A 26,151-nucleotide genomic window follows, 5' to 3' on the forward strand; every position below is an offset into this window, starting at 1 on the left:
TGTCAATGTATCCCACAAAACCAAGGATATTTCTGTATTACTTAGATAGATGCAAGTCTCTACAGACCTGCAGTGACTAACCATATGTCCCAGGTACTTAGCAATGAAAGACAGGTGCACCTGCCTGATAACTGTAAAAAAAAGTCGTAGTTGTAAGCATTCAGACATGTGATCAATGTAGAAGTCAAAGGGTTCTCAGGCCACGGCAGTCAATACCCCTCAGATATCACTCACTCTGTAACGGGCATCTCCATGATACTTTTTTGTCCAACTCAGTGGAGTTTGGAAGTTCACCACCCGCATTACCTTCTGCCTTCTGCCAAACGAATAAGGTCTGAGAGTGGCACACATACCAAAGGGAGCCCCAGTTTGGGAAATCCAGCAAGCTTTTGTGCCATTTTCCCACTGGCCATTACCTTACGGCTTATTTTGCACCAGCTGCCTTTCTGCTTTTCTTCTTTGGAATACTGCAATCTCTGCTGGTTGCAAGCCATGGCCCACTTGCCTGCAGGACAACAGACACGGAGCTAAGTACAAAAAGAGTATGTCAAATTGGGGCATAGGAAAACTGACCATGTGGTTAAGTCTGAATTCCACTTACCCATCTTTGCCCACCGGAGGAGGTATAGGAAGAGGTTTTGTGAAACCTTTTTTCCCAATGAGCCAGAAGGTCTCCTCTGTGCCTTTGCCCTTATTGAAAATACAGATAACCTTAAGCACATAAGAACCATTTTTTCTAAAGACATCCTTTCGTCAGTAGGGTACAAGCATTCAATTCAGCTCCACAATAGTCTCCATTCTCCCAGTGGCAACATTCCTTGTACCTATTTTTCTATATGGCCTCCTCACCATTTGTACCTGAGGCATGACAAGCTACGGATTCAAATTGAGCACCATATTAAGCTGTCATTCAGATATTCTGTGTACTCACCACTAGGCAGTGCCATCTTCAGCAACATGTGGACTTTTTACTTCAAAGCAATCAAGCATCTGGATAGTTAACTGAAGGTGCTGTTTATTATTTTGGCCCTGATCTTTTGGCATTAAGCAAGCCACTAACTTTTCCTTCTAGCATATATGCATGCAGAGTCTACTGTTCCCCATGCTCTACAATCCAACAACTTGTAGAAAAACCCAGAAGAGAAAGTAAATGTTATTTCCAACTTTGCTTTTAAACCCAAGACATCTTGATTGCTGTGAGAACTCTATATTTACACAGCATATTTTTTTATGACAAAGGATTCCTCTTGGTAGAGTAAGACCCTAAAGATGCCCCCATTTATAGGCAAGTTGGTTGGCTGTCAAGACTCACAGGTCACCAGGTGATGGTGGCACATGCCTTTAGTCCCAGCACTCAGGAGGCAGAGGCAGGCAGATGGCTGAGTTCAAGGCCAAGCTGTTCTGTAGAGTGAGTTCCAGGACAACCAAGGCTACATAGTGAGACTCTATCTTGAAAAAAAAATGAATCCCAGGTCTTAGAAGAGGAAGATCACAAATTCGTGCTAATCACCACCAGACTATCTCTCTAAAGAACCTGAATCACCTCCCTCTATTCTTTCCCCCACTTTTCTAGAAAATCTTTCTCTTAAGTGTGCGTCTCTCTCCTCTTTCTTTCAAATACTTTTTGCCTGTTTTCTCATTTCCTCCACTTCACAAGAAAAAAATGTTTATTTAGACTGAAAGTCCTATCTTAATAATAATGGCATTAGGCATATGAAAATTAGCATATATACATAGTCTCCAAGAAGTTTGCAAATATTTAGTTCAAACGAACCCTCCAGAGGCAAGTAGAAAAAGAATACTACAAAATCCAAGTTCTATTACCTGCCAACCATGGAACTGACTTTCATACAGCAGGACTGTTTCTCAAGAGGAAAATAAAGGCCAGAATAGGCCCTATCGCTCATTCTTTGATTTCATATATCCTTCCTATACCATAGTTTTGAATAAAAAAATGGCTCTCTCCTTAAGCATCTCACAAATTAATTAACAAACAAATAAAAAAACAAACAAAAAGAACTATCAGGCCACTTTTTGTAAAACATTAGGTACTACTTGTCTATTTCCCCTTTCATCACTGTACTTAGTAAAATGTGTTACATAACATTGCTTAGTAAATTATTAGACAGTTCCTTTAACTGCAATTCCTAACTTTTGAGCACTTAGAATTTTCATAAGGTTCATAGTGTGAGAACTCAAAACTTGAGGATCCAACCCTTAGCCATATTTGACTGTCTCTCTTAAGATCTACAGGCCGCCAGGACAGCACATTAATTTCCAGAGAAACTTTGTGAATGTCAAGACTATGAAGAGATTTGGGTGTGTCCTGGGTGACTATGAAATGCCCAAACTTGCAAAAGCTGATAGGAGGCAAGATTATAGACTCAGGCAAGGTTCCAAATCAAAGAGTATGCAAAGGTGCTCCAGGGGTTTCCTGGGGTTTGGGAGCTCATCCAAACAGATTCTTGGAATCTTGGCTCCCTGTTTAAACACCCACTTGCACTATTATGAAGACAGGGAGAGAAAGAAAACAAATAGGGCAACAACCAAAGTCAGACACAAACTCTCTCACTCAATATCAATCCCTAGGAAGTCCCAGAAGATCCCTACCCCATCCCGCCCCCACATGTATGCCAAATAATAGCATCTTGTTTTGGCATGATACTTTTAAGATGCTTTGACATCTCCTGTCCTATTTATTCTTTTTAAAGTTCTTGAACATATTTTTATTATCAGTCTCATTCTACAATTGGAACACTGAAGTCCATGACGTTAAATGGCTCATTAATAAGAAAACATAACAGACTAGAATCCAAGTCTACCAGACTGCAAATTATGAATTCCTTTCCCTTCACACTACCTGTTTCTCCAATATATTGAAGTCACAGGGCATATCTAGAGGCCAAAAGTCAACTCTTAGGATCTTAAAGGTTGTGAGACTAATGGGCTTCCTGGTAATCTTCGATAAGAACACACCTCTATGTAGATAAACAGAAACACAGAGAAGATAGGTTACTTGTCTGATATCATGCAATAATTATAGAACAGACCTTCATAACCCTAACAATATTAACTTTTCATTTCTTAGTCATCCCAACCCCCGCCCAGTGTGTGTGTGTGTGTTATGGGTTAAGAGAAGGAGTAAAAGAAATTGGAAAAGAAAAATCACAAAACAGTGCTAGTGTTTATATACCAGTGAACCAAATACCACTTAATCCCAGAAATTAGAGACAAAGTCTGAAAGCATCCACCTAACACTGAAAACACATATTTTCTGAGAACAATAGTTTAGGGGAACCTTTTCAGAATGTAAGTTTACATAAAAAAAAAACTTTGAGAAATGGGACTGATATGATGCAATATATACAAAATTTCAGCAACAAACTCCAAACTTGTCAAGAAAACAGTGATCTAAGTAAACTCAGCTGAGGGAAAGGATGATAAAAACGGCCTTGAGTTTTATAGAGCCATCAGGAGGGAACTACTTGAGAAGCAGAACTGGCAGGTTAGGTATTGGTAAACTTGGTGCTGATATAAGTGCAACACAGGGTTAAGTGGGCATTAGGGTTGCTCTCCTGATAGGTCAAGCTTCTCATCTGTAAATGATTCCTTTCCTAAGCTACCTCGGCTTCCTCATTTTTGGTCTCTTTCTTTATATACCCAATCACCGTGAATATGCAATGTAATTATTATATTCTATTCTCTTGCCCAATCTAAGCCACTGCCTGAATTCCACTAAGGGAGGCCACATAGGAAAAAAATCACTTCACTGAAGGAAATAAAGTAAAGGAAGAACATTGCTACTGGATCCAAAGGTGGAGCTCAAGCAAAGAAGCTGTACTGGAGGGAGTTCAAGCATCAGTCAGCTGGAAAGAGACCATGTCTGTAGCCACCAACTTTGAAATCACCACTGGTTGGCCAGCACATGTGGTCTTTCTGCCCCCAAGTACTAAGGCGACTTTTTCTTGCAACAACAGAGTGGATGAGGGGTGAAAATCTTGAATTAAGACATCCTGAAGTGTAGTAGCTATATGATACAGTCAGAGCAGGCTTGCATTACCTGTTTCTAACACAGCAAAAACTCCCTTTGCCCAAGTCCTGCTATACAATGTGTATTTTCTGCCTCTCGTGGTGAGGGAGGGGGAATGAATGGGAACCAAAAAGCCTTTCCTATGCTCTCCCTTCTCTTTGGGCCTTCTCTTCTTTCCAATATTCCTTTTTGCAATATTCCTTCCTTTCCTCAGCTGTCACTTTTTCCTCTTCACTTTGAACCCTGACCTCTTGATGTCTCTTCCTCATGAGGCTCCTGCCACCCTAAAATACAAGGCCCAGCGGGGCATTTATAAAAAAACTTCTTCCTCACACTTGTGAGGAATATCTTCCAAAATTCCCTGGGATAGGGGAAGCTTCAGGTTGCAAAGGCTGCTTTGAATTTCAGCCTCCTTTCTCATTCATGTACTGGAAAGTCCTACAGATTCAACTGCCCCTGTCTAGAATCTGTACGGCAATAACCAAAAAAAAAAAAAAAAAAAAAAGGCCATGGGACTATAGTCAGTTTTTTTTTTGTTTTTTTTTTTTTCTTTTTCGGTTTTCAAAAGTGAGAGCTCTTCAGCTTTTAGGTGAACTTTCTGAACTTTCTGTAGCAGTAATATGAGGAACCTGCTTCAGCCTTTGTCCCTCAGTGCTGGGAAATGACAGAATCACAAAAGCCTTGAGCCATCCAATTGCTGCCCAAGTAATAACCCTACCCTATCATGTCATTGTGTGAATTCTCTGCAGAAGTGATGAAAAGCCTTTGTCCCCTTATAAGTGAGTCACCCCAACTACCAGAAGATATTAAATATCTATTGGAAGAGCTGAACTAACATGAGGTAGGGAAAGGGGTAATGAACTAAACTTAGGCCTTCAGAAATCTAACTAGATGGAAATCACTACCACCATTCAGGGAAAGTATGCCAATGAGATAAACAAATGCACCACTCTGACTGCCCATCTTTTGCTTTTCCTCACGAACAATCACTTAAACATCATCTTCATATAACATGGTGTTATGGGAGCAAATCAGGCTTATTGAGATTTGGCCTGATTCTGAAGGCAAATGACTATGTGACCCCATCAAAAGCCTTCACCTTTCCAGGTCTTGATTCCTTTTCTGAAATGAGCAAGTTAGATTATCAAATCAGAACACTGGAATCTCCTACATTTAGATCCATGTGACGAGAAAGAGAGGAGAAAAATTCAATGGAAATTCCAAAAGGGAGATTGAATTATTTTATTGCCAAATTCCAGTTCAAATAATAACCTCAACAGAAAGGAAATATGCTACTAAATGTTTGCCTTTCATAGAAACAGACTCTGTCCTTATCCCCTACCTTTCCAGTGCCCCTGATCTTGAAGAAATACCTGTGTATATAATGGGTCATTCATTGATGTGACTTAAAAGTCAGAAATGGTGGACACTGAGTGCACTAAAAGAAAATATAAATTCATCAATACTATGACTATGATCAGCAGTAACGAAGAGTAAATAAAATGGAAGTTAGACTATCAAAATAATAGCATAACCCATTAGTAAATCAAATTCTGGACAGATCTTTTAGAAGAGATAGAACTTACAGTCTGAAAAAAAAAAAACAGAAAGATTTTCAATTCTCCCACACCCAGTTAAAGGTTAATTGTTCCAAAAGAAAACCAATGAAGCACAAGAGACCCTCAAATGGAACTTGAGAGTCTGCCCAAGCTGCAGCTCCGTGTCCCAGATTCCTGGGTGAGCGTTGTCAACAGACCGTGACCACTCGAGACACAGGTGTGTCCAAGTGGTTTGGTTCCCCAAACAAAAGGTCATTATACCTTGAGCTCTGTCCTTCCACGAAGCTCTACTTCATAGCCTTCACTCAGAGTTTGAAGAATTGTTACTGTGCTGAGGCTGACATGGATTCGGTATGCTGTAAAAGAAGGAGGAACATCACTTTGGCTCCCTTCTCACCGGTAAAATCAATGAGACATTAGCAATGTAATAAATGTCCCCACTTTAGAAAATAAAAAGCTCTCAGAAAAGTTGAGAGATAGAAAGAGAGAGAGAGAGAGAGAGCTTTAGTCCTACTTGAGTAAAAGGAGGAGTGATGACCTCATCGGGCTCAAAGAAGGCATTAGCAATAGCACCTATTAACCTCCTAGACAATATCTCAGATGAAAGGTCAGGTCATGCAACAGCAAGGGGTCAATTTGACCCAAAGGTTGAGATGGAGAAAGCAGCACTGTGCTCTCAGCTGCAATGTAACTTCCTCTGAGGGAAATGTGACTTCAGGAGCTTGTTGCACTGGCTTTTATTAAGGCTGAATTATTCAGACCTATATAATCCTCCTTTAGATCAAAGGTGTCACTTCCAAAACAGGTACACTTGCAGCCATCTCTCAGTATTATCATATTTAAAACACCAGTGAGAAATAGCCCAAGACTTATGTCCTTCAATATCTTGTGGGCATCAGACATCCCCAACTTTTTTTTCATGGGTTGTCGGTGCTTTCAGATGTAAACGTGCATGACCATAGTCTTTCCTAGTCTTACATTAGGGAACTGGATCTTTAAATATTGATCTAGGATCAAATTGTAATTCTTTTTTTATTTTTTTTTAAATTTATTTATTTATTAAAGATTTCTGTCTCTTCCCAGCCACCGCCTCCCATTTCCCTCCCCCTCCCCCAATTAAGTCCCCCCCCTCCGCCCGAAAAGCAATCAGGGTTCCCTGTCCTGTGGGAAGTCCAAGGAACCCCCCACCTCCATCCAGGTCTAGTAAGTTGAGCATCCAAACTGCCTAGGCTCCCACAAAGCCAGTACGTGCAGTAGGATCAGAAACCCATTGCCATTGTTCTTGAGTTCTCAGTAGTCCACATTGTCCGCTATGTTCAGAGAGTCCGGTTTTATCCCAGGCTTTTCCAGACCCAGGCCAGCTGGTCTTGGTGAGTTCCCAGTAGAACACCCCATTGTCTCAGTGTGTGGGTGCACCCCTCACGGTCCTGAGTTCCTTGCTTGTGCTCTCTCTCCTTCTGCTCCTGATTTGGACCTTGAGAATTCAGTCCTGTGCTCCAATGTGGGTCTCTGTCTCTGTCTCCTTTCATCGCTTGCTGAAGGTTAATATTCAGGAGGATGCCTATATGTTTTTCTTTGGGTTCTCCTTATTTAGCTTCTCTAGGATCACTAATTATAGGCTCAATGTCCTTGGTTTATGGCTAGAAACCAAATATGAGTGAGTACATCCCATGTTCCTCTTTTTGTGTCTGGCTTACCTCACTCATTCTTGAATTTTGCATACAAATGGATGGAAATAGAAAACAAATTGTAATTCTTTACTGAAGACCAACCACTTACTTGCCCCCTGAGACAAGGTCCCTCAGCTTCCTGACACTGTTACTATATGACCTGACACCTTGCTGAGACTGAGTCTTAAGCAAAAGTCCAAGATCTGCTCTCATATATACTCGCAGAAGCAACCCATCTAGAGGCTGGTTATGATCTGACTAGGAAGGCATGGCTGAAAAGAACAAGAACCTTTTAGCATGTATATTCATCTCTTTTCTTAACAGCTCAGTCCCCGTTTGTCTTTCTCACTGAATCACATTCCTGCAAAGCCTCCGCTCAGAAAAGGCTATTCTGTTTCTAAAAGCCATGTCCCTGACTAGTGTCTTCATTCCACTATGTGCCATCCCACTAGCATCTGATCTTCAGGAAATCTTGAAGTAGGGTGAGCCTACAATATAGCTCAAAAGGCAGTTGATTTTAATCACTAACTAGCTATGTGATAAGGAGGACCACTCTTAAGTCCCTAATCATTCCCATTCAAAACTCCCAGTGTATTTAACTGGATGTGAAGGAGATACTGATGAAATTGATTTCTTCATTAAGAAGTTTGTTACACTCCCTAGTGTCACATCCAATATGAGGTCAGAGTTTCTCTCTTATCAGACCTTCACTCAGTGACGGAGCGTACTGACATATTCGGTTCATAGACTTTAGAAAAGCACACTCCCCAGGTTCAGGAGCACAGAGATCACACGAGCATGCTTTGTGTCCTACACAATGCCTTTCTTGCAGAGCCAGGGCTTAAAAAACACTTACTGTGGATGATTCGGTGCATCCATTTTCTCTTCATGCCTGACGACCAGACAAGATGCTACCTAAAGCTCAGAATTTAATTTTTCTTCTCAGCTCCCTATTTCCAAAGTGAAGTGTGTGGCGTTTTCCCTAGAGGGTACCAGAATATGACTTCAGCCTTCTCCGAGCTTACATCAGTGCTAAGCATTGTGCCAAATCTGCATTGCAGTTCCATGCTCATTTTCACTCCATCTTGGGTTGCACTTCAAGCACAAAGTCATATGCAAAGTCATATTCACCCAGCAGCTCCCGGATGACTATCTCCATGACTTCTGCCATATCAGTGGGGTTTTAAAGACTTTCCCAGATGCCAGGAAATTTATGCCGCAAGCACTCTGTAAGTTCTGTGCTGCCCCCTTAATCACGACTGCACAGGCTAGATGGGCTAAGACTGGACCCATTGTAGAAACCCGCTTCTGCTGTACATGAGTGATGTGGAGTGGGGTCACACAGGGCACCACCTGCTGTGCTACATGCCCCCATATCATGGGGGACTAGTTTCAGTATGTGTTGCTGAATTTGAGAAAGAGCTTGCTTAGCAGTGGCCAGGGCTGCTGATGGTTTAAATGATTTCTTTCTTTCACCTAAAAAAATAATCCATGGAATCTGTATGTAGGGTTTAATGGTGTTCTGTATGTTTTCCTTATGATAGCATTTGCTTTGCTTAACCATGGTATAAATAAAAAGGCACATTGTGGTTCTGATGTACCTCAGTAGAGGTGGTGAGTAACCAAGAAACCAATAAAGCATCTTGTCCATAACCACCAATGGCAGAACCATTTATACAGTTTTATTTGCAAGGAAAAGAAGAAGCAGAATTTTTGCTACTTTGACCACTTTGAAGGAAGTAAGGGTTTTATGTGTAGGCAAGTTGGAATTAATTATTTTGGAATTCCAAGCTCCTTAGATTGAAAGATTATTACTAGCTGAGTTCTGCAGGCTTATTTGATAAAGCCAGGGACTCCTGGGGTCCTAACTAGTTGAAAAATTGGACTAAAGCAACAAGCAGCATCCACCAGCTGGGAGGCAGCTGGCTCATGTGCCTTCACAAACTAGTTGAACACTGAAAATGTCAAGTCTCTTACCTAGTTCTTTTCTCTACAGGGCTCCTTCCCACCTACCAGGCTGGCCAATTCTTTCTTTTGCCCAAAGACATTTTTTTTAGTTGTTTTGATCAAATTGACTGGCTGTTTCAGTATCACTTAGCTACAGCTTTATTTCTATAACAGGATAGGTACATGTTCAGTCCAACATCACCCCCTACTGGCTTGCTGTTAGAGACCAGAGAAATGTGTGATAAGTCTTAATCGTCTTGAATTATCTTTCACTTTTCTCCAAAACATAATAATACTGAGTATCCCATTTTCTTCCTCCCCCTCTTGCAGAATCACTTTCCCAATCATGAGATGGCCCCACTCCATCCATTCATCTACAGATACTCACGTAGCCCTGTGGATTCCATCCGAGAAGCTGTGTTCACAGTGTCTCCAAACAAGCAGTATCTGGGCATGGTGAGGCCCACCACTCCAGCAACAACAGGCCCTATTAAACAGCAGGAGAGTGGGACTGGAGTCAATAGGTGTGTACTCGGTGCTACTAGAAGAGACGTGCAAGCAGGACAGGGGTGGCTTCACAGAAGAACCAAAATTGCCATCAAACTGATCTAGAAATCTAAAGGAAGACTGGTGATTGAATAATAAATGCTGGTCTACAAGAAGGCAAATTTGCCATGCTCTGGACACAACTACTTTTCTGATTTACACCTCTATTCTAGCAACAGGTTCACTCAAAATGCAAAATCTGTCAACAATGCAAAATAAACATCAGAATCAAACCAGAAAAGCCTGAGGAAGAACCCAGGATTCAAACGGGTTTGTTGTGGTGTGGGGAAGGAGTGGATATAACTGTTTCTTATGCCTTAAGGTTGGAAGAATCTTTTAATCTATCTCCCAACTGTGTCTACAAAGAGAATTATTGCTCCGACAATCAGAAAATGTGTAAACAAGTGGAAGTGACTTTCCATTATCTGTGGTAGGAGTGTGGAAGAGCAGTGTGCAGAGATAATCTAAAATTATTTCCCATTTGTCCTTGCAGGAATTTTTGTTCTTACAAAAATGGCCGTGTTACATGTTCAAGATAACTGAAGAAAAAAAAAATACTTCAGCAGGCAGACAGAAAAATGAGCTCAACAGTCTATTGAAAGTTCCCATTCTTAGCTTTCTGATTTTTGTTTTTTCTATGTTTAAAATTTTCAGCATTATATTTTTTGCTGTTTCCTAAGTTAAAGGCATTGTTTTGTTTCTAAAGATTCTTTCTGCTGTGAATAAGAGCAAATCAGAACTAAAACTATATTTTTTCATTTTAATTTACTTCTTTCTTTTTCAGTAGCATCAATTTGGGTACCCTGGGAGGCACTATGGGAGTCAAAAACAAATAATGTGCTATCTAAATTATAACAGATATTCACATCTGAATGAAGAGAAGAGACTACCAAGCAGGAAACATTCAAGCAATGTGGCTGAGGCCAAGCAAACTGTACAAAGAGAACTGAAGCGTTTTAGAAAGTGAGGTGTTCAAAAGTGACTTTTTTTTTAATTTTGAGGGAATAAGCTAGGATCCTCACATTGGAACTATAAAAAAAAAAAAAGAATATAGACAGTGCTTATTTTCGTACTCAAGAGTTCAAAATAGCAGTCACAAAACCAGGCTTCAAATTTTGAATATGTATTTATAACATCAGTGTGTGTGTGTGTGTGTGTGTGTGTGTGTGTGTGTGTACCTCTCTTTCTCCATCATTTAGATAGACAGATATAGATAGATATAGATAAAGATAGACCCATCCCCTGGGAAGACTTTTTCTATAAAATTCTGTTAATAATATTTGTTATATGAAAGATGATGGGTGTATTGAATTAATGACTTTATTTTTATACTTAATACTTGGAATTATCTTGAGACATAAAGGCTTGAAAACCTACTCACTAAAAATGTCTATGTTTTAAAATGTCTACTATAAAGTCCACGTAGTAAGTTGAAAATGAATAAGAACTATATAAGAGGTAATATCGGCCATGAAATTATAGCCTTAAGCAGGGATTATGTGCTGATATAATTTTTGTTTACACTACACTTGCTTACTCCTTCTTTTAGTTTTCATGACACCTTTAGAAGAACTTCACAATTTGTATGTAAAAATTATATACTTGTACCAATTCCCATTCCTTGCCCAATTCAGTATTTTTCCAATTGATTATCTAGGTAATAGCTATATCCCCTGGTACCAAATAAAATGAGGAAATAATTGTTTTACATGAAAAAAAAAGAAAGTGAGGTGTTATATGAAAGAGGGTTTCTGCAGGCAAGGCTTTCCCAGCCTCTTGGAAGGTGACTAGGATTCAGTTACAGGGAAAAAAAGACATAAATCAAAGGCTTGTGGTTGGGATTTCAGCATGCATGGACTTTGGGGAAGCTCTTAGAGAAAACATTCTACCAATTTAGGCCCCCAGGGAGAAACTATAGATAAGTAAAGGTTAAATAGGTTGTACAAAAATATAGTCCTTGGCCCACTAGAGAATTTTGAGCAAAGGTTATATAAAAAATATTCTTTGTCTTTTTTTCTTCTCTGGTCAGTGTATTGGATTCATTGAAGCAGGAGTGGATGACCCTATAGAAAAGCTATTGGGCATTTGGTGTCACAAAAAATGAACAGAAGGCATTGGAAAGGAGGTATGGTGCAAAGTCAGCAGCCAAAGTGGGCACCAAATAGATAGGCATTAGGAAAAGAGAACCGGCAGACTTGGTAGCTGTCTGATTGATAGCCATGACTAATTGGCATGGGGCTCTAAATTTATGTTCATTCACTGGAAAAGACAGTCTGAAATTTTAAATATGTTCTATTTGAAATAATTAGAAAGTACCCAAACTGAGGGACACTTGGGACACTGCAGACATGACACTGGAGCACAAATGAGAGCAGTGGATTTTCTTTGGAGAAAGAGTGAGCAGCTGCTATATTTGATGCAAAAATATGGCTAAGTATGGTTCCTGCTGCCAAAGAATTTGAAGTCTAGTGAAAGTGTGATGTGGCAGTCCCCTCTATGTGCTGTGATTTCCATTAATGAATAAAGAAAATGCCTTGGCCTGTTGATAAGGCAGAACTTAGATAGGTGGGGAGGACTGGACTGAATGCTGGGAGAAAGGCAGAGTCAGAGAGACACCACAGAGCAGCCAAAGACAAACATGCTGAATCTTTGAGGGTAAGCCACTGCCACATGGCGATATACAGATTACTAGAAATGGGTTAAATTAATATAAGAGTTAACCAGTAAGAAGCTAGAGCTAATGGACCAAGCCGTGTTTTAATTAATACAAATTCTGTGTGATTATTTCCATTTTGGGCGGCCAGGACCAACGAGTGGCCCCTTGTAACAGAAGTGCAAACAAGACAATGTGGATTATGCTGATAGTTATGGGAAGGATGAATAGAGAGAGGCAAGCATGGAAGCAAAATGATGTTATTACAAGGATTGATCCAGGAAGGAGATGCTGGTGGCCTAGACTTGAGTAGTGATTGTCAAAAGGGCACAACACAGACTCAAGGAATGTTTTTTTTTAATATTTATTTATTATGTATACAATATTCTGTCTGTGTGTATGCCTGCAGGACAGAAGAGGGCACCAGACCCCATTACAGATGGTTGTGAGCCACCATGTGGTTGCTGGGAATTGAACTCAGGACCTTTGGAAGAACAGACAATGCTCTTAACCTCTGAGCCATCTCTCCAGCCCCTCAAGGAATGTTTAAAAGGACAAAAAGTTTAAAAACTAGCAGTTGGGGCTGGTAAGATATTTCAGAAGAGAAAGGCAGTTGCCACCAAGCTTGACAACCTGAGTTTGAGTTCCAGGACCAACATGATAGAAGGAGAGAAGCAAGTACTGTAAATTGTCCTCTGACCTTCACACAAGCACTGTGGCATAAACACACACACACAGTCAAGTAGAATAAATAGAAGTTGGTTGAATACTGAAGGTCAGAGGGAGAAAGGAGTCCAGGATGGCATCTAAGATGATAATCGGGTCGTTGGCAGTAACACTAAATGAAATATAAAACACGGTGGAAGGACATGTGTATGGGAAGAAGACATGTTAAGTCTGAGAACAAAGTGAAATGCTCAGGTGGAAATGTCGTTAGGAAGCGTGACACACATAGGTGAAGCTTAAGAGAAAAGACTGTCCTGGAGCTGTGGTGTTAAAAGGAAGTAATATAATAATATTTGAAGTTCTAAAAATGTGGTTATAAAATAGATACATAAATCATCTACAGTCACCAGCATATATGTAGTAGTTAAGAGGAAAAGATATAAGGGGAGGGGCTTTATTTGAGAGGGGATGAGTCCAGGAGAAAAATACTTTTGAATCATTGATTACATTATCCTAAATATCACAAATACTTGGTGATCTTGTAGCATAGCAGACATAGTCATGGTGGTGAGAAATGAGAAGGACAGACTGCAGCATCTATGGTGTGGAACATGGGCTGCTGTCCACAGCAGTGTTATAGGTGGAAGAGAGAAGAGAAACCGGCTAGGCAGAAAGTAATGAAGCACTTCTGGATACCAGGCTAATGCAGCTGTCCAGAATCAGGGGACATCTACATAATTCTCCTTCCTCGGCTAAGTCATCTATGAGGTGCATGGAAATGATTTCTCTTGCTTTGGCTAGCTTCCATTACCTGAGTGCAGACCTATTCGAATTCTGACTGGCACTTCTGGCATGTGTCGCATCTTAAAGGTCCCCACAGAGCTCAAGATATCCAGAGACATGTTGGCAATCTCAGCAGCATGTCTACTGCCATTCCTCTTTGGGAGGCCCGAGGCCACCATGTAGGCATCTCCAATGGTCTCTACCTAGAAATTATAAAAAGTAGGATTAACAGACACGTAACCTGTTCATGTTCTTTCCCACATACACAGGGTTTCAAGAGTATGTGGAAGCCACATATATAAAGTGAAGAAGGAAGCTCGGGGCTGTCAATCATTGACAAGCCTAAATGTACATCAGAATCATTTAAGGAGCTTTTTTTAAAATACTGATGCATACGCCTCACAACCAGAGATTCTGAAGTATAGCTTCTTCAAAGGCTATTGAATGACTCTACAAAAGTACCAAGCTTCTGGAAATTTCTGTATGATGAGAAAATAGAACTACCCCTAAGATGTTCCTGGCAAATTAGTTGGGGAAAATGTACCCAAGATACTGTCAGAGAGAAAGCCCTTCTCTAGTGAATTTTAGATAAATGGGCAGCCTTGGGAAAGTACAGGGAAAGGGAAAAGGGACAAAAAGAGTCTGTCCCCCTGACTTGCCTTGCTAATATGATCATCAGTGTCATAAATCTTTTGGGTATGAGAACTAGGTCTTTCCCCACCAATCACCTCCTTCTCTCCTATGCTATATCTTCGAGGGGGCGATAATTCTGGCCTTTGACTATTCTGCAAGAACCAGAGGTTAATTAATAACATTTTAAATTTTTTAAAAAAGAACCAGGGCTCGACACTTGGAAGTAAAGACGAGTCTCTGCTCCTCATCTTCCCCACAGAGTGTGCTCACTCTGAGTTAACTCGTACATGGAAGCTTTTCAGAAAAATTCAAGTCACAAGCAAACTGGACGGACTTCAATGAAATGCAAGAGTCTGGATAGCCTACTATATATGAGATTATAGCTAAAAAGCAATGCAATTCTGAAGACATACTGCCATGCATAGAGAGTCTCAGAGTCACCACTTACAATTCAGGGACTTCCTCTATCCAGTGTGCTTATCTTTAAAATAAGATAATGTCAGTCCTCATAGAATTCTTAGGACTAAATAATTTAATGTACATCAAAACACTTAAAGCTGAGCAGGTGGATGATAACATATATTAAATGTAAGCTATTGCTACTGCTACCATTATGACCACCTCTAACAACGATAACAAAAAGCACGTCTTAAAGCCAGTCTTAGGACTATGGTTATTATTCAGTTCCATAAAATGAGGTTTAGGATTCAGCAACAGGGCTCACATAATGACTTTCTAAATTTAAATCAATAATAATAGACCTTTGACCCCATGGGACTTTTGCTTCAACGTGCTTCCCCTCAGTCTCCCAGCATTGGTATGGTTTGGAGGGATAATCTCTGCAGTCAGATAGTCATGACATCTTTCACAAAAGAAGAGTTACAATGCAAATGTCATTTGGGTGCAGTGAGTTAGTGGCTGGCCATTATCAGAGCATGGTAGCTGACCATTTAGCTTTGATAAGTTGTTAGCCCAGAGACCTCAGGGATATAGATGAGGACATTAGAAGAACACAAAGCCTGGCTCAGGCGAGCACTGGAGTGTAGATGGCTATGAGGAATTATGGGATCTATCCGTCAAAGGGCACTTCAAGGAAGCAAAAGCACAGGAAAGGATCTGGTTGAAATGGGGCAGTGGAAGAAGCAAAAGCGAAAACAAATCACCAACTTCTGCAGCAGACTTCTCACATCCATTCCAGATTACCAAGGGCCAAGGGAGGTGACGCCAATTCCATAGGTAAGGAAAATGGAAAGGCATACAGCTTTGGTTACTCACTGATGGTTCAATTTTTATTTTCTTTGCAATCTTTTGTTTTAAATAAACAGGCTTGAAAATTTAGATTCCAGTTTTGGATTCAGACAGTCCTGTTCCATCTTAAAAAAAAAAAAAAACACTAACTCCATATTGCAGCCAAGAAGTATTAGAACAGCTAATGGCCTCATCCCCAGGACCCCCAATGATTGTCTGAGCAGAATCAGCTGGATTGATTGAACTAGTGGTTGTGTTACTGCCCATGCTGAATCATCTTTGATTTTAGTTTCAACTGAATTAGCTTTTAGTGATTTGTTTTTCTCTTCAGGCTTCTTGAGTTCAACAAGTTAAGACAGGTAGTCTGATTCCATAGATTTTTTTTTTCCTCCACAGTGGTTTCCATGTGCATTTCTTGATTGGTTTGAAGCTCCTGCTGATTGACAGGTATGATGCTTATTTCTGAACCCTATTTAGATAGCATATTTTAGCCCGTAAGGGTCTCTATCAGTCTAATCTGAGATAAATACACTGCCAAGTATGTGATTTGAGAGTTGGACCATTTGAGGCTACCATAAAGGATCCAATACATGAAGCTGCTCATTCTCCAGCTCTTCCATGGTTCTCGAGACATGAGTTATCTAAACTTGGGGATATTTGAGGCATCTTTTATCTCCAATACAAGTATCCATGTCACTAGCAACATAGAAATGTCTCTACAGAACTATGAGACTTTTAGTCATTTTCTACCTATTCCTACCCAGAGACAATATACCATGTAGAAAGGATAATAGTAAGGAAGCACACTGCCAACAAGAGTGAAAGGAGTTATCTGTTATCTCCTCATTTTCTGCAACCTTTGATTTTTTAAAACAGAGTGGAACTAAGCTGGAAGGATAAGAAATGGTGAATTAACACTTCCTCAAAACTTAGATGAATAGATGTACTTTGGGTTAGCCTGTATCAGTCCCCAAAAGTTGCATTTGTAAGAGCACCCTGGTGTAATGCTGTATTCCTAGAAACAATACCTAAGGGGAAGAGCGAATTTCCATAGCATGTATTATATATACATAAACTTGACCTAGAATCATTCTGTAGCAGCCATCAACTATGAAAAAAATCATCTTTTCATTACCCAGCACGATACATTGTCCATTGTGAAAATGCATTCACTGAACTACAACATGGCTCCCCATCTTAACCTCTTCTTCGTCATAATTCTAAACAACATCTCAAAAGAACTCTCTCAGACAATCTGTTCCTTGTTTGAGACTTCTTCTACTTGGCCTTCATTTCCAGCAAAATACCAGTGGAGTGAAGTGCTATCTTAATTTTTATTTCTAAAAGACAATATTCTGTGAAATTGCATCCTTAAATTTTGGAAAACCCATAAATCTCATGTAAAAATTTTCATGTGAGAAAGCATTAATCTGCTAGTTATCATACCTTGTAGACATCATGGCTACCAATGATGGCATCAAAGAGTGTATACAGGTCATTCAGAAGATCCACCACTTCAATGGGCTCACTCATGGCTGAGATGGTGGTGAAGCCCACAATGTCACTGAAGTACAAGGTGACCAAGTCAAATCCCTCAGGTTCAACTGTGCAGCCCTTCTTGAGGGATTCAGCAACTGATCTGAAAAGCAGACATAGCTATTCCTAAGAAGAGAGCACCCTCCCCTCCCCAAGTGCCACACACTAAAGACAATTTCTCTAAAAATCACTGTCAGGAAAATGATGAAAAAGAGCTTCACTTGGGCAGAGTATTAATGATTTCATTCAACAAGTATATACTGAGCACAAGCAGTATGTCAAGCACTGGGCCAGGTGATGTGGGAGACCCCTCTGTGTGCTGTGATTACCATTAATGAATAAAGAAACTGCTTTGAGCCTATAACAGAGCTATAAGGGAACAGATCTAGGCAGGGGAAAACTAAATAGAATGCTGGGAGAAAGGAGGTGGAGTCAGAGAGAAGTCATGGAGATAGATATGCTGAAACGTTGCTGGTAGGCAACAACCTTGTGGTGATGCACAGATTATGGAGATGGGTTAAATTAATATGTAAGAGTTAGCCAATAAGAAGCTAGAGCTAATGGGCCTAGCAGTGTTTTAATTAATATGGTTTCTGTGTGATTATTTCAGGTCTAAGCTAGCCCAGCAGCCGGGAACCAACAAGTGGCCCCTCCCCCAATAGCCTGGTGCTTTAATATAACTTGAAAAGATAGATATGGTCTCTGTTTCCATGGAGTTCCTTCAACTCCCAGGGCTTCTACTTCACCCACTCAAAGCCACTGGGAATACAGAGGGTGAAGGACAGGGGGTGGGGAGACACAGTTGGTTGATGGGTAACTTTTTTTGCCTTTTTTAAAAAATGGAACACACTGTTATAATGCTTCACACTCCTCGGGAGTTCACACATACAGTGGCAGCATCTGTGTTAGAAGCTTTTCTGTTTTCTGTTTTTCAATTTCCAGTTCTTCAGTCCGTTCCCGGATCAAATCTTCCAGGTTGCTAGAATACTGCTCTAACATCCGAAGCATGGAATCGATAATATTAGTCTTTTTCCCTTTATTGAAATATTTAAACTGAAAGTAAAAGAGAAAGAAAAGCCTATGACTGCTTGAGCGTCAAACTCAGTAATGATGGAGTAGGCCTCATCACAAATCTTTTCCTCAGAAGTTCCACATCAGGAGAGATGAGCCCAGATATAAATAGGAAACGTCTCATTGTCACCCTGCTCCATTCACAGAGCTCTTTCCCTTCCCTAACCCCAAAACATTTCCCCCATTATTCTGGTTCTTACGAGTCTAGACACAGAGGTTCAGAGAAAGACCTGCCGGCACTGAAATGCTATAACAATAGTAGCCATTTTCAAGAAAATAGGGTTTTGTCTAGAGCCCATGTCAATTGTGGGTAACATAAGAGGGAGAAAGAGGGCAGGAACTGATGTTTTATCACTGACATTATCAACCTACAAAATCACCCTTATCCTCAAATAATACAGTGTTGTCAACAACTTTCTTGACAACATAGAATGTTCAAAATATAACATGGTAAATACCATGCAGTCCAATACCAAATGGTTCCATCTAATAGCTGCCTTTCATATAAGTCAAGTCATGTAGAAGTTTAGCTAGTTTTGGTCTGTGTTGCTTCCTGACTTCTAAGAGGTTGCTGCTGGGTATGTTCAATACATCCTCTTGGGACCTTGTCAATCTGTGAAGAGCTTCCTAACATAAGCACATAAGCACATAACATAATCAGGAGCACATAGTTCCCTCAATGCTGTTCTAGTCACCATGTTCATAACCAGGAAAGATTGGTAGTGGTTATGATGAATAGACTTTGAGGGTTCTGCCCAACAAACTTCATACAGCATGGCTACACATGCTCTTCTTGCCCCAAAGTGGACAGTAAGAGGCTCCTTCTGATATCTGTCCACATCTGTATGTTCACTAAAATCCTAAGCAGCCAGTTCAGATCCTCTGGGTACCCCCTGTAGCCTCACTTAGAGAAGCTCATTCACCTCTTTGCATTTAAGTTGTATTAGGTGCGGGAATTAAGGAGGCTATTCTTATCACTGGACAGACTAAACTTTTAGTAAAGCATTTTAGTGAGGGTAGCCCCAGTAATGTTTTGTTTGAAAGTCACATGATGGGCATTCTTCCTATCAGTGACTTCTCTCCTGCCTTCTGAAATAACATCTTTAGCATCAACACAAGGACAAATGATTTTTTCCCCTGCCTCACAGTATGTTTTTTTTAGAAATGTGACCTTTATGGTCCTTTGCCTTTTCCATACCATTGAACACCTGTTTGAGTGTCCTCAAGAACTCCAGCCAGACTAATGGAAGTATTGTTAGCTGGAGGACACGGATGACTTCAAAAGCAGGGTCCTCTCAGGTTCTCAGTCCAAGTCTTTCTCTTTTCCACCTCAGATACCTGTCAGTCATAAAGCAGCTCAGTGCTGGACTCTGGCCAGGCTCAAAAGCCTCTCCTCCAGAGCTGAAACAGCACTCAAGGAGAGCACCTGCAATTTCTGTATAGTGCAAGTCAACAAGTCTTCAACTGCCTACACCAACAGAGGGGCTCTGTCTTTTCTCCCAGGCTCTTCCTAGCTCCATTACCAGGAAAAGTATCAAGGTCTTTAGAAATGCAATATCTTGAGGAGAGGGATTATCACTTTCCATGCACCCATATTCCCTCCACTACTCTCAAGGAACCTAAGAAATCTGTCTGTTTTGTGTGAACACCTTTTCAAACAAGTCTTATTTCTTCTGACCCTACATAAACAACCTGACATCACCTAAATACTATACTCGGCAGAGTTCCCTAGAAACTTTTAAACAAACGTAGTTGTGTGAGAAGTACTCCATGTGCCATGATACTTGTCTTTCAACAGTTTCGATGCTAAGTCTTACAAATGACCAGTGGCTTCATTCCATCATTGAAAGGTTGCTGAAAGCAGATTGCAGATGGCTCAGAAAAGACACTCATGTGCAGAAGAGCACCAGAACCAACCCCTGAGATCATAGAGGATGTGCCTGTGTTATTCCAGGCTTAAGAACCTCAAAGCCAGCCCTGGGTCGCTTTTAAAAGAGGAATGTCCTTTCCCTTTGTAAGGAGCCCCTTCAACAATATAAGGACTCCTTAGCCTCAGGGAGGCGAACTACCGTACATTGATAATATTAATAGATTTACCTGGTTAAATATTTCATCAAAAGTCGGTCGTTGTTCTGCAGCCTCAGCCCAGCACTGCTTCATCAGATGGAGACACTCTGGAGGGGCATACTCAGGAGAAACCACTGGCCTATACACAGGGGGAGGCTTTTGGAGTCTGTCTATGATTTCTTACAAAGCACAAGAAGAAAAAAGTTGGTGGTGAATCAAGAGAGAGGCACCAGGAGTCAGCAGAGAACTGAACTTCAACCAAGAAAGGGATTTGTCAGGATAAACCATGAAGGGACCTTTTCTTTCATTTCCCCTCAGACCGCTTTTTTTGTGAGTACAAATCACAAAAGGCCTTTTGGGAAGGTAGTGAGAAACTGATCAATTGGATTCTTAAGATAATTGAGTCACCATGTTATCCTGCTTCTGCGAGGTCATAGATGCAGCATCTAATGCCAATTCCAATATGGGCAGCTTCAGTATCCTGTCCCTTTCATCTATCCCCAAGTCACCTCACAATTACCACAGCACAAACACTGAGCCTTCTCTGTGAGCCTGTATCCAGCCAAGGTCCATGCATTGGGTCCTAGGATAATCACTAAACAAAGGGAACTAAGAACAACAGCGAACAATTCAGAGCCTTATTGAGACTCTCATGGCTGTTGGTCAAAGAATGTCACTTGGAGGGAAAAATTTAATACATGCCAAGCTATCGAATGGGCACTTGGCATGTGTTATTTCATCTGATGTTCAACACGAACAGATGAGGTAAGCACTTTTATTCTTTCTGTAGATGGTAAAACTGGAGCACACAGAGTAAGTAACTTGCCAGAATTCACATGGGTAGTGAGAGTTCAGGTCAGAACCCATGCAATCTTCATCTATTACACTGTTCTGCTTCCAATGCCTCAGGTCTCAACCACAAGATCATAGACCCTCTTTATAAAGCCAAAAGTCTTCAGTGGCCAAAGGCTTAGGTTATCCAAACTGAGTCCTTTTACAAATGCAGAAAACTCTTTATAAATAGAAAATCATTAGCTCCCAATGTTCCCGTCTACTCATACTAGCCTTCAAACAAATGTTTCTGCTTTTAGCCTAAACTTCTCCAAACTATTCTAAAAATATGTGTTTAGTCATGTCACTCTCTGGTTCAAAATGCCTCCATGACTTCTATTTCTAACAGAATAAAGTCCAACCTCTTCAACATGGCCCTATTTCTTCAGACTCACTCCCCGTCCCAAGTCTCCTCTCCACCACCACCCTCAACTGTGATCCTCAGCATCCACCACCAAACTTTGACTGCCTTGTCTACCTCTATATTGACTGTAACACTGCAGGAGCGCTGCAAGATGCTAGGCTCCACGGAAGGAGTTCTGTTCTTGCCTCGATTTCTCTCAGTTCTGTGTACAGCTCAGTCTGGCTCCTTTAGCCTAGAGCAGCCTGTAATAGAGCTCTCAGTACCATAGATTCCATGGCAATTAACCCCTTGGAATGTGACTGCCCCAGGGAGTTACTGTTTTATCAGAACATACTTAGTTGACTGGATCACTTCTCTGCTGAGGCCCAGCATGGCTTATTTCCTTGAGGATGTCACAGTCCAAGGAGATAAGCAATAGAAAATACTACAAATGCTTTGGCAGGTACAGAGAGATGCAGGCAAGATGCAAACTGAGCAAGTCAAAGGAGAATCTCCAGAGTTGAGGACCGGAGTTGAATGAGGCCAGGTGGGAAGAGGGTGAGGAAATTCCAGATTGAATGGGCAACGGCATAAAGGTGGGGGAGACCATGTACTCTCAAGGCAACAGAATACTAGAAGTGGCAAAAGATAAGTGCAGACAGGGAGTGGATGGACTATGAAGGGCTATTACATCACGTGAGGAGCCTGAGCTGATTTCGAGAGAGACGAAGAAAAATTGGAGGGCTTTAAACAGAGGTATGATGTAGAATGCTGCTGACGCTGGCAAAAGACAGCTTCATAACTTAGTAAGTAATGTTTCCTACATTTTCAAAACCTTTTCCTTTGAAGTTAATTTAGACTTCCAGAAAAGAAGCACAGTAGTACTCAGTGATGACCTGCATACTTCTCACTGAGCTTGCCGTAATGCAAACATAAAACAACAGTGAGGACATTGGTATTTGTAGCACGCCATTATTACCGTCCTTATTTGGATCCCAGGAATGTTTACTTGAATGTATTTTTTCTATTCCACAATCCAATTCCAGATCTTTTTCTGCATATAATTGTTATGTTATCTCTTCCAACCTATGATGATTCTTCATCCTTTTTCTTGCTTTCATGTTTTTAGATACATTTGATAAGGATTGGCCAGTTATTCATTTATTTATAAATCCCACACTGGCCTGGAACTTGCCATCCCCCTGTCTTGGCTTTCCAAGACCTAGGATACCAAGATTGGGCCACCAAGCCCAGGTGCTATTATTCCCATGAGGTTATTTAGCAGGCATGTCTTTCAACCAGGATTCATCTGAAGTTCTCTCGTGATTAGACTGAGGCTATTCTCTGCTTTTGTCTTTGTTGTTGTTGTTGCCAAGAGTGGTACACCACAAAAAATGGTGTTCCTGTCTAAGTATGAAGCTGCACAAAGGTGATGCACTATCTTACTGCATCATGCCAGGGGTACATGATGTAGGGGTGTATTATTATAGGCAAAGGTAACCTCGATCACTTGGTTAAGGTGCTGTCACCAGGAGCCTCACAACTTGTAAACCTACTATTTTTCCCTCTGTAGTTACTAAGCATCTTCCAAGATCAGATGAAACTGGGTGCGTTCAGAGTGATATGACTGCATATAAACAGTTACTAAATGTTTTGTAAGCTCACATGTTGAGAATATGCAGCTAGCTTGTTAGCCCTAAAACTTCCACACACTGATTTTATTCTCTGTTGATGGATCTGACCTAACACTCACGTATTTCAGTGGAGACAGGCAAGAAAAATCTGCGACACTGCTATGGGGAAAGGCTGACACCACAGGAGTACTAAAGTACTTGGGAAGAACTATCAGGGGAGCAGAGGAACTACATGGTGGGGGTAGTGCAAACTAGAAAATTAACATAAGTCCTAAAGTTCCTGGATTATACCTGAGTTTGCAAAGGGACCAGCTTCCTGGGTGAGGGAATTTCTTCCAGATGCCTAAAGCTCTCTGGCTCCAAGCCCTGCCTTCGTATAACAGACCAACTCTTTTCAGACTAGCAGGCTGCTGTGCTAACACACACTGGCAAATCGTGACCTACTGATATGGGATGGGACACAGTGGGCCCCTAGCATCCAGTTCTCAGTTCCTGCTTACCTTTGGCAGGCAGATCCATCATGCAGAAAGGAGCACCCCGGACCATCACTTCTTGCATGATGATGGCAAAGCTATAGACGTCTCCTGCAAATGAACCTAACCTGATGCCCCTAGGGGCTCTTAACAGTTCAGGGGCTGTCCACAGCAGCTCTGCAAAGAAAGAATTATCTAATAAATGTGAAGAGGATTAACTGACATCTGCAACGCCCTAAAGGGTTCTGAGTGTGCTGTTTTATTAACTGCCTTATATTTTTATTAGACAGACTGGCATGCTAGTGCCCCTCAGGGTCTGAATCTATTAATCTAAGGGATTACATAGAGAGAGAGAGAAAACCTACTATTCTCTCCACCCCTTAGAACTATGCAGCAAGACACAATATAAAGGTGTGGGGAAGGTCAGGACACCAGAAGTCGAGGCACTATCTGGTGCTTGCTTTCACGCTCTCTTGAGCCTGCAAGTAACAGTTGGCAGGTTTCCATGGAAAGGCAAGGGCAGTGCCAGACTGGTTGCCATGGATTTGCTGTTTGCTAAGATCTATATGTGTCTGGTAATTTGATTTTGCCGGGGCTCAATTTGCTTGCCCCAGGTCTTCTCTGAAAGGATGAGAGCATCCCCAGGCCTCTTGTGTTCCTTGCAGAGCAAAAAGTTCTAGCAGCTGCTTACCTGGCTCTGCAAATATTCACTGAGTGTCTACAATGTATCAGGCACTGTGCTGTGTGGAAAAATGGTGCCAAACATGACTCAAACTTTCACTCACCCAAGAAGAGTTTATAAAACAGAGGACAAGACAGCCATGTGAATCCCTTATTGCAATTACAATATATGAAAATCACTATATTATACAAGGAAGGGAATCTATTAAAAACCAAATTTGAGTAATGGCTGTACTGTGCTGAACTTCTGGCCCTATACAGGGCAAAAATTTATCTCTATTCTCAGAGTTTATAGCAGTCAGAATATCGGAACATTTGTAGCAGGCATCTTAATGCAAAAAGAAATGGACTTTTATAATATAAAGGAGGAAGTCAAAAGAGGGAGTGGGCTTTTTGTTATTGTTGTTGAGTGGAGATATAAATAAAATACCATTTCTGTAAGATAAAAAATGGCTTAATATGGGTAATTTCATCAGATTTTAAACTAACAAACATCTGAGCTGGCTAAATTAATCCAGGAAGGCTTCCTGGAAAAGTTAAATCTCAAATGTGCTCATTAAGAAGGTCAAGGGTGCAGCCCCTGGAGCTGAGAGGTGAGGGCTTTGCAGGAAGAAAGAACAGTATGTACAAAAGAACAAGAGGCAGAAAGGAGCAAATTGCAGGTGGTGGGAAGGTGGTAAGCAGATTAGTGAAAGGCCCAAGACAAGGGCGCTGGTAAAGAATAATGAGAAAGGAGAAATGGGGCTGGTGAGGTGGGGGGAAGGGAGGGTGGCAAGAAGAATGAGGGCAGAAGGTGAGAGGCCCTGAGAGCCAAATGAAGGCATTTGGAGTGAATACAAAAGGCAGTAGGGGTGCTGGGGCTGAAGAGGGATTTGATGAAAACCCTGTTTGGGAAGATTAATCTGGAAACCGGCACAAGCTGGATGGAAGGAGAAAGGCTGGAGTCAGGGCGATCAGCTAGGAAGTCCATGCAGTAAAAGCTTGCCTGAGGTGAAAGGGACCTGAATGGGGGTGGGGTGCAGCAGCAAATCTTGGACCTGAATAGCTGAGGGGCCACAATAGAAAAGGAAGTGGCAGGGTCAGCTGCCTCCTCCCTGGGCTTCGTGAAAGAGGAGTTAGGGGAAATGCCTTTGAGTACAGACTGGAAAACTGGAGAAAGCCTGATAAGGGGTACAGATGCGAGGGCCAGGATTAGGGCTGGTGATGGCAAACTTTTCATCACGTGCAATGCAGAGGTATTAGGAAGGGAGCCTAGGAGACAAGTTCCTATGAATCAAGAAGGTACGTAGAAAACGGAGATTATTTGCTTTGTTAGTAAAAATTCAGGAAAGAGAAGCACAGTCTTGTTTTTAGACAGCCATAATGAAGAGGCTGGAACAAGATCTTCTAGACCCAGTCTTTCTCATGTGCCCATCTTCTCCCCTCTTTGCCTTTCAAGCATCTATTCCCAGTAACAGGCACCTCTGACTTCCCACCCAACAGTCTCTGGTACACTCACAGTAGAGGTTCACTTGCGGTGGTGGTTTGCTCTTATGTCTGCCTTCCTAGAAAGTCATATTTACAAAACCACTGAAGTGACTGAGTGATCCTCTAGTCACCGTGAGAATTTAAGCAGAATAGGTTGAGAAGGGTGAGCCGGAGTGGATATTTGAAAGCAAAAATAAAAATGGCACTTGTTCCTGGCATGGTCTCCCTGCACATTTAAAAGCATGAGAAGGGGAAACAAGCCAACCGTCTGATAAAAAGCTCAGTTATTAAACACAATCATTACCAAATAGTT

General features: G+C 41.2%; 1 protein-coding gene across 1 annotated transcript in view; it reads right to left on the reverse strand.

The window, feature by feature from the left end:
- Window positions 1–417: 417 nt before the first annotated feature.
- The window catches only part of LOC121436883 (retinal guanylyl cyclase 2), an 82,292-nt gene continuing 56,558 nt past the window's right edge, over window positions 418–26,151 (reverse strand). The window contains exons 10-18 of the mRNA XM_041636786.1: window positions 23,718–23,867; window positions 20,440–20,588; window positions 18,161–18,324; window positions 17,182–17,374; window positions 13,883–14,057; window positions 9,595–9,693; window positions 5,851–5,945; window positions 602–690; window positions 418–505 (exon numbers count right to left, since the gene is read on the reverse strand). Coding sequence (XP_041492720.1) covers window positions 418–505; window positions 602–690; window positions 5,851–5,945; window positions 9,595–9,693; window positions 13,883–14,057; window positions 17,182–17,374; window positions 18,161–18,324; window positions 20,440–20,588; window positions 23,718–23,867 — 1,202 coding nt within the window. The remainder of the gene's footprint in view (window positions 506–601; window positions 691–5,850; window positions 5,946–9,594; window positions 9,694–13,882; window positions 14,058–17,181; window positions 17,375–18,160; window positions 18,325–20,439; window positions 20,589–23,717; window positions 23,868–26,151) is intronic.

Source organism: Microtus oregoni, unplaced genomic scaffold, assembly GCF_018167655.1.
Source record: "Microtus oregoni isolate MIOR12 unplaced genomic scaffold, Mior012 000050F_005, whole genome shotgun sequence".
NCBI classification, from domain to species: domain Eukaryota; kingdom Metazoa; phylum Chordata; class Mammalia; order Rodentia; family Cricetidae; genus Microtus; species Microtus oregoni.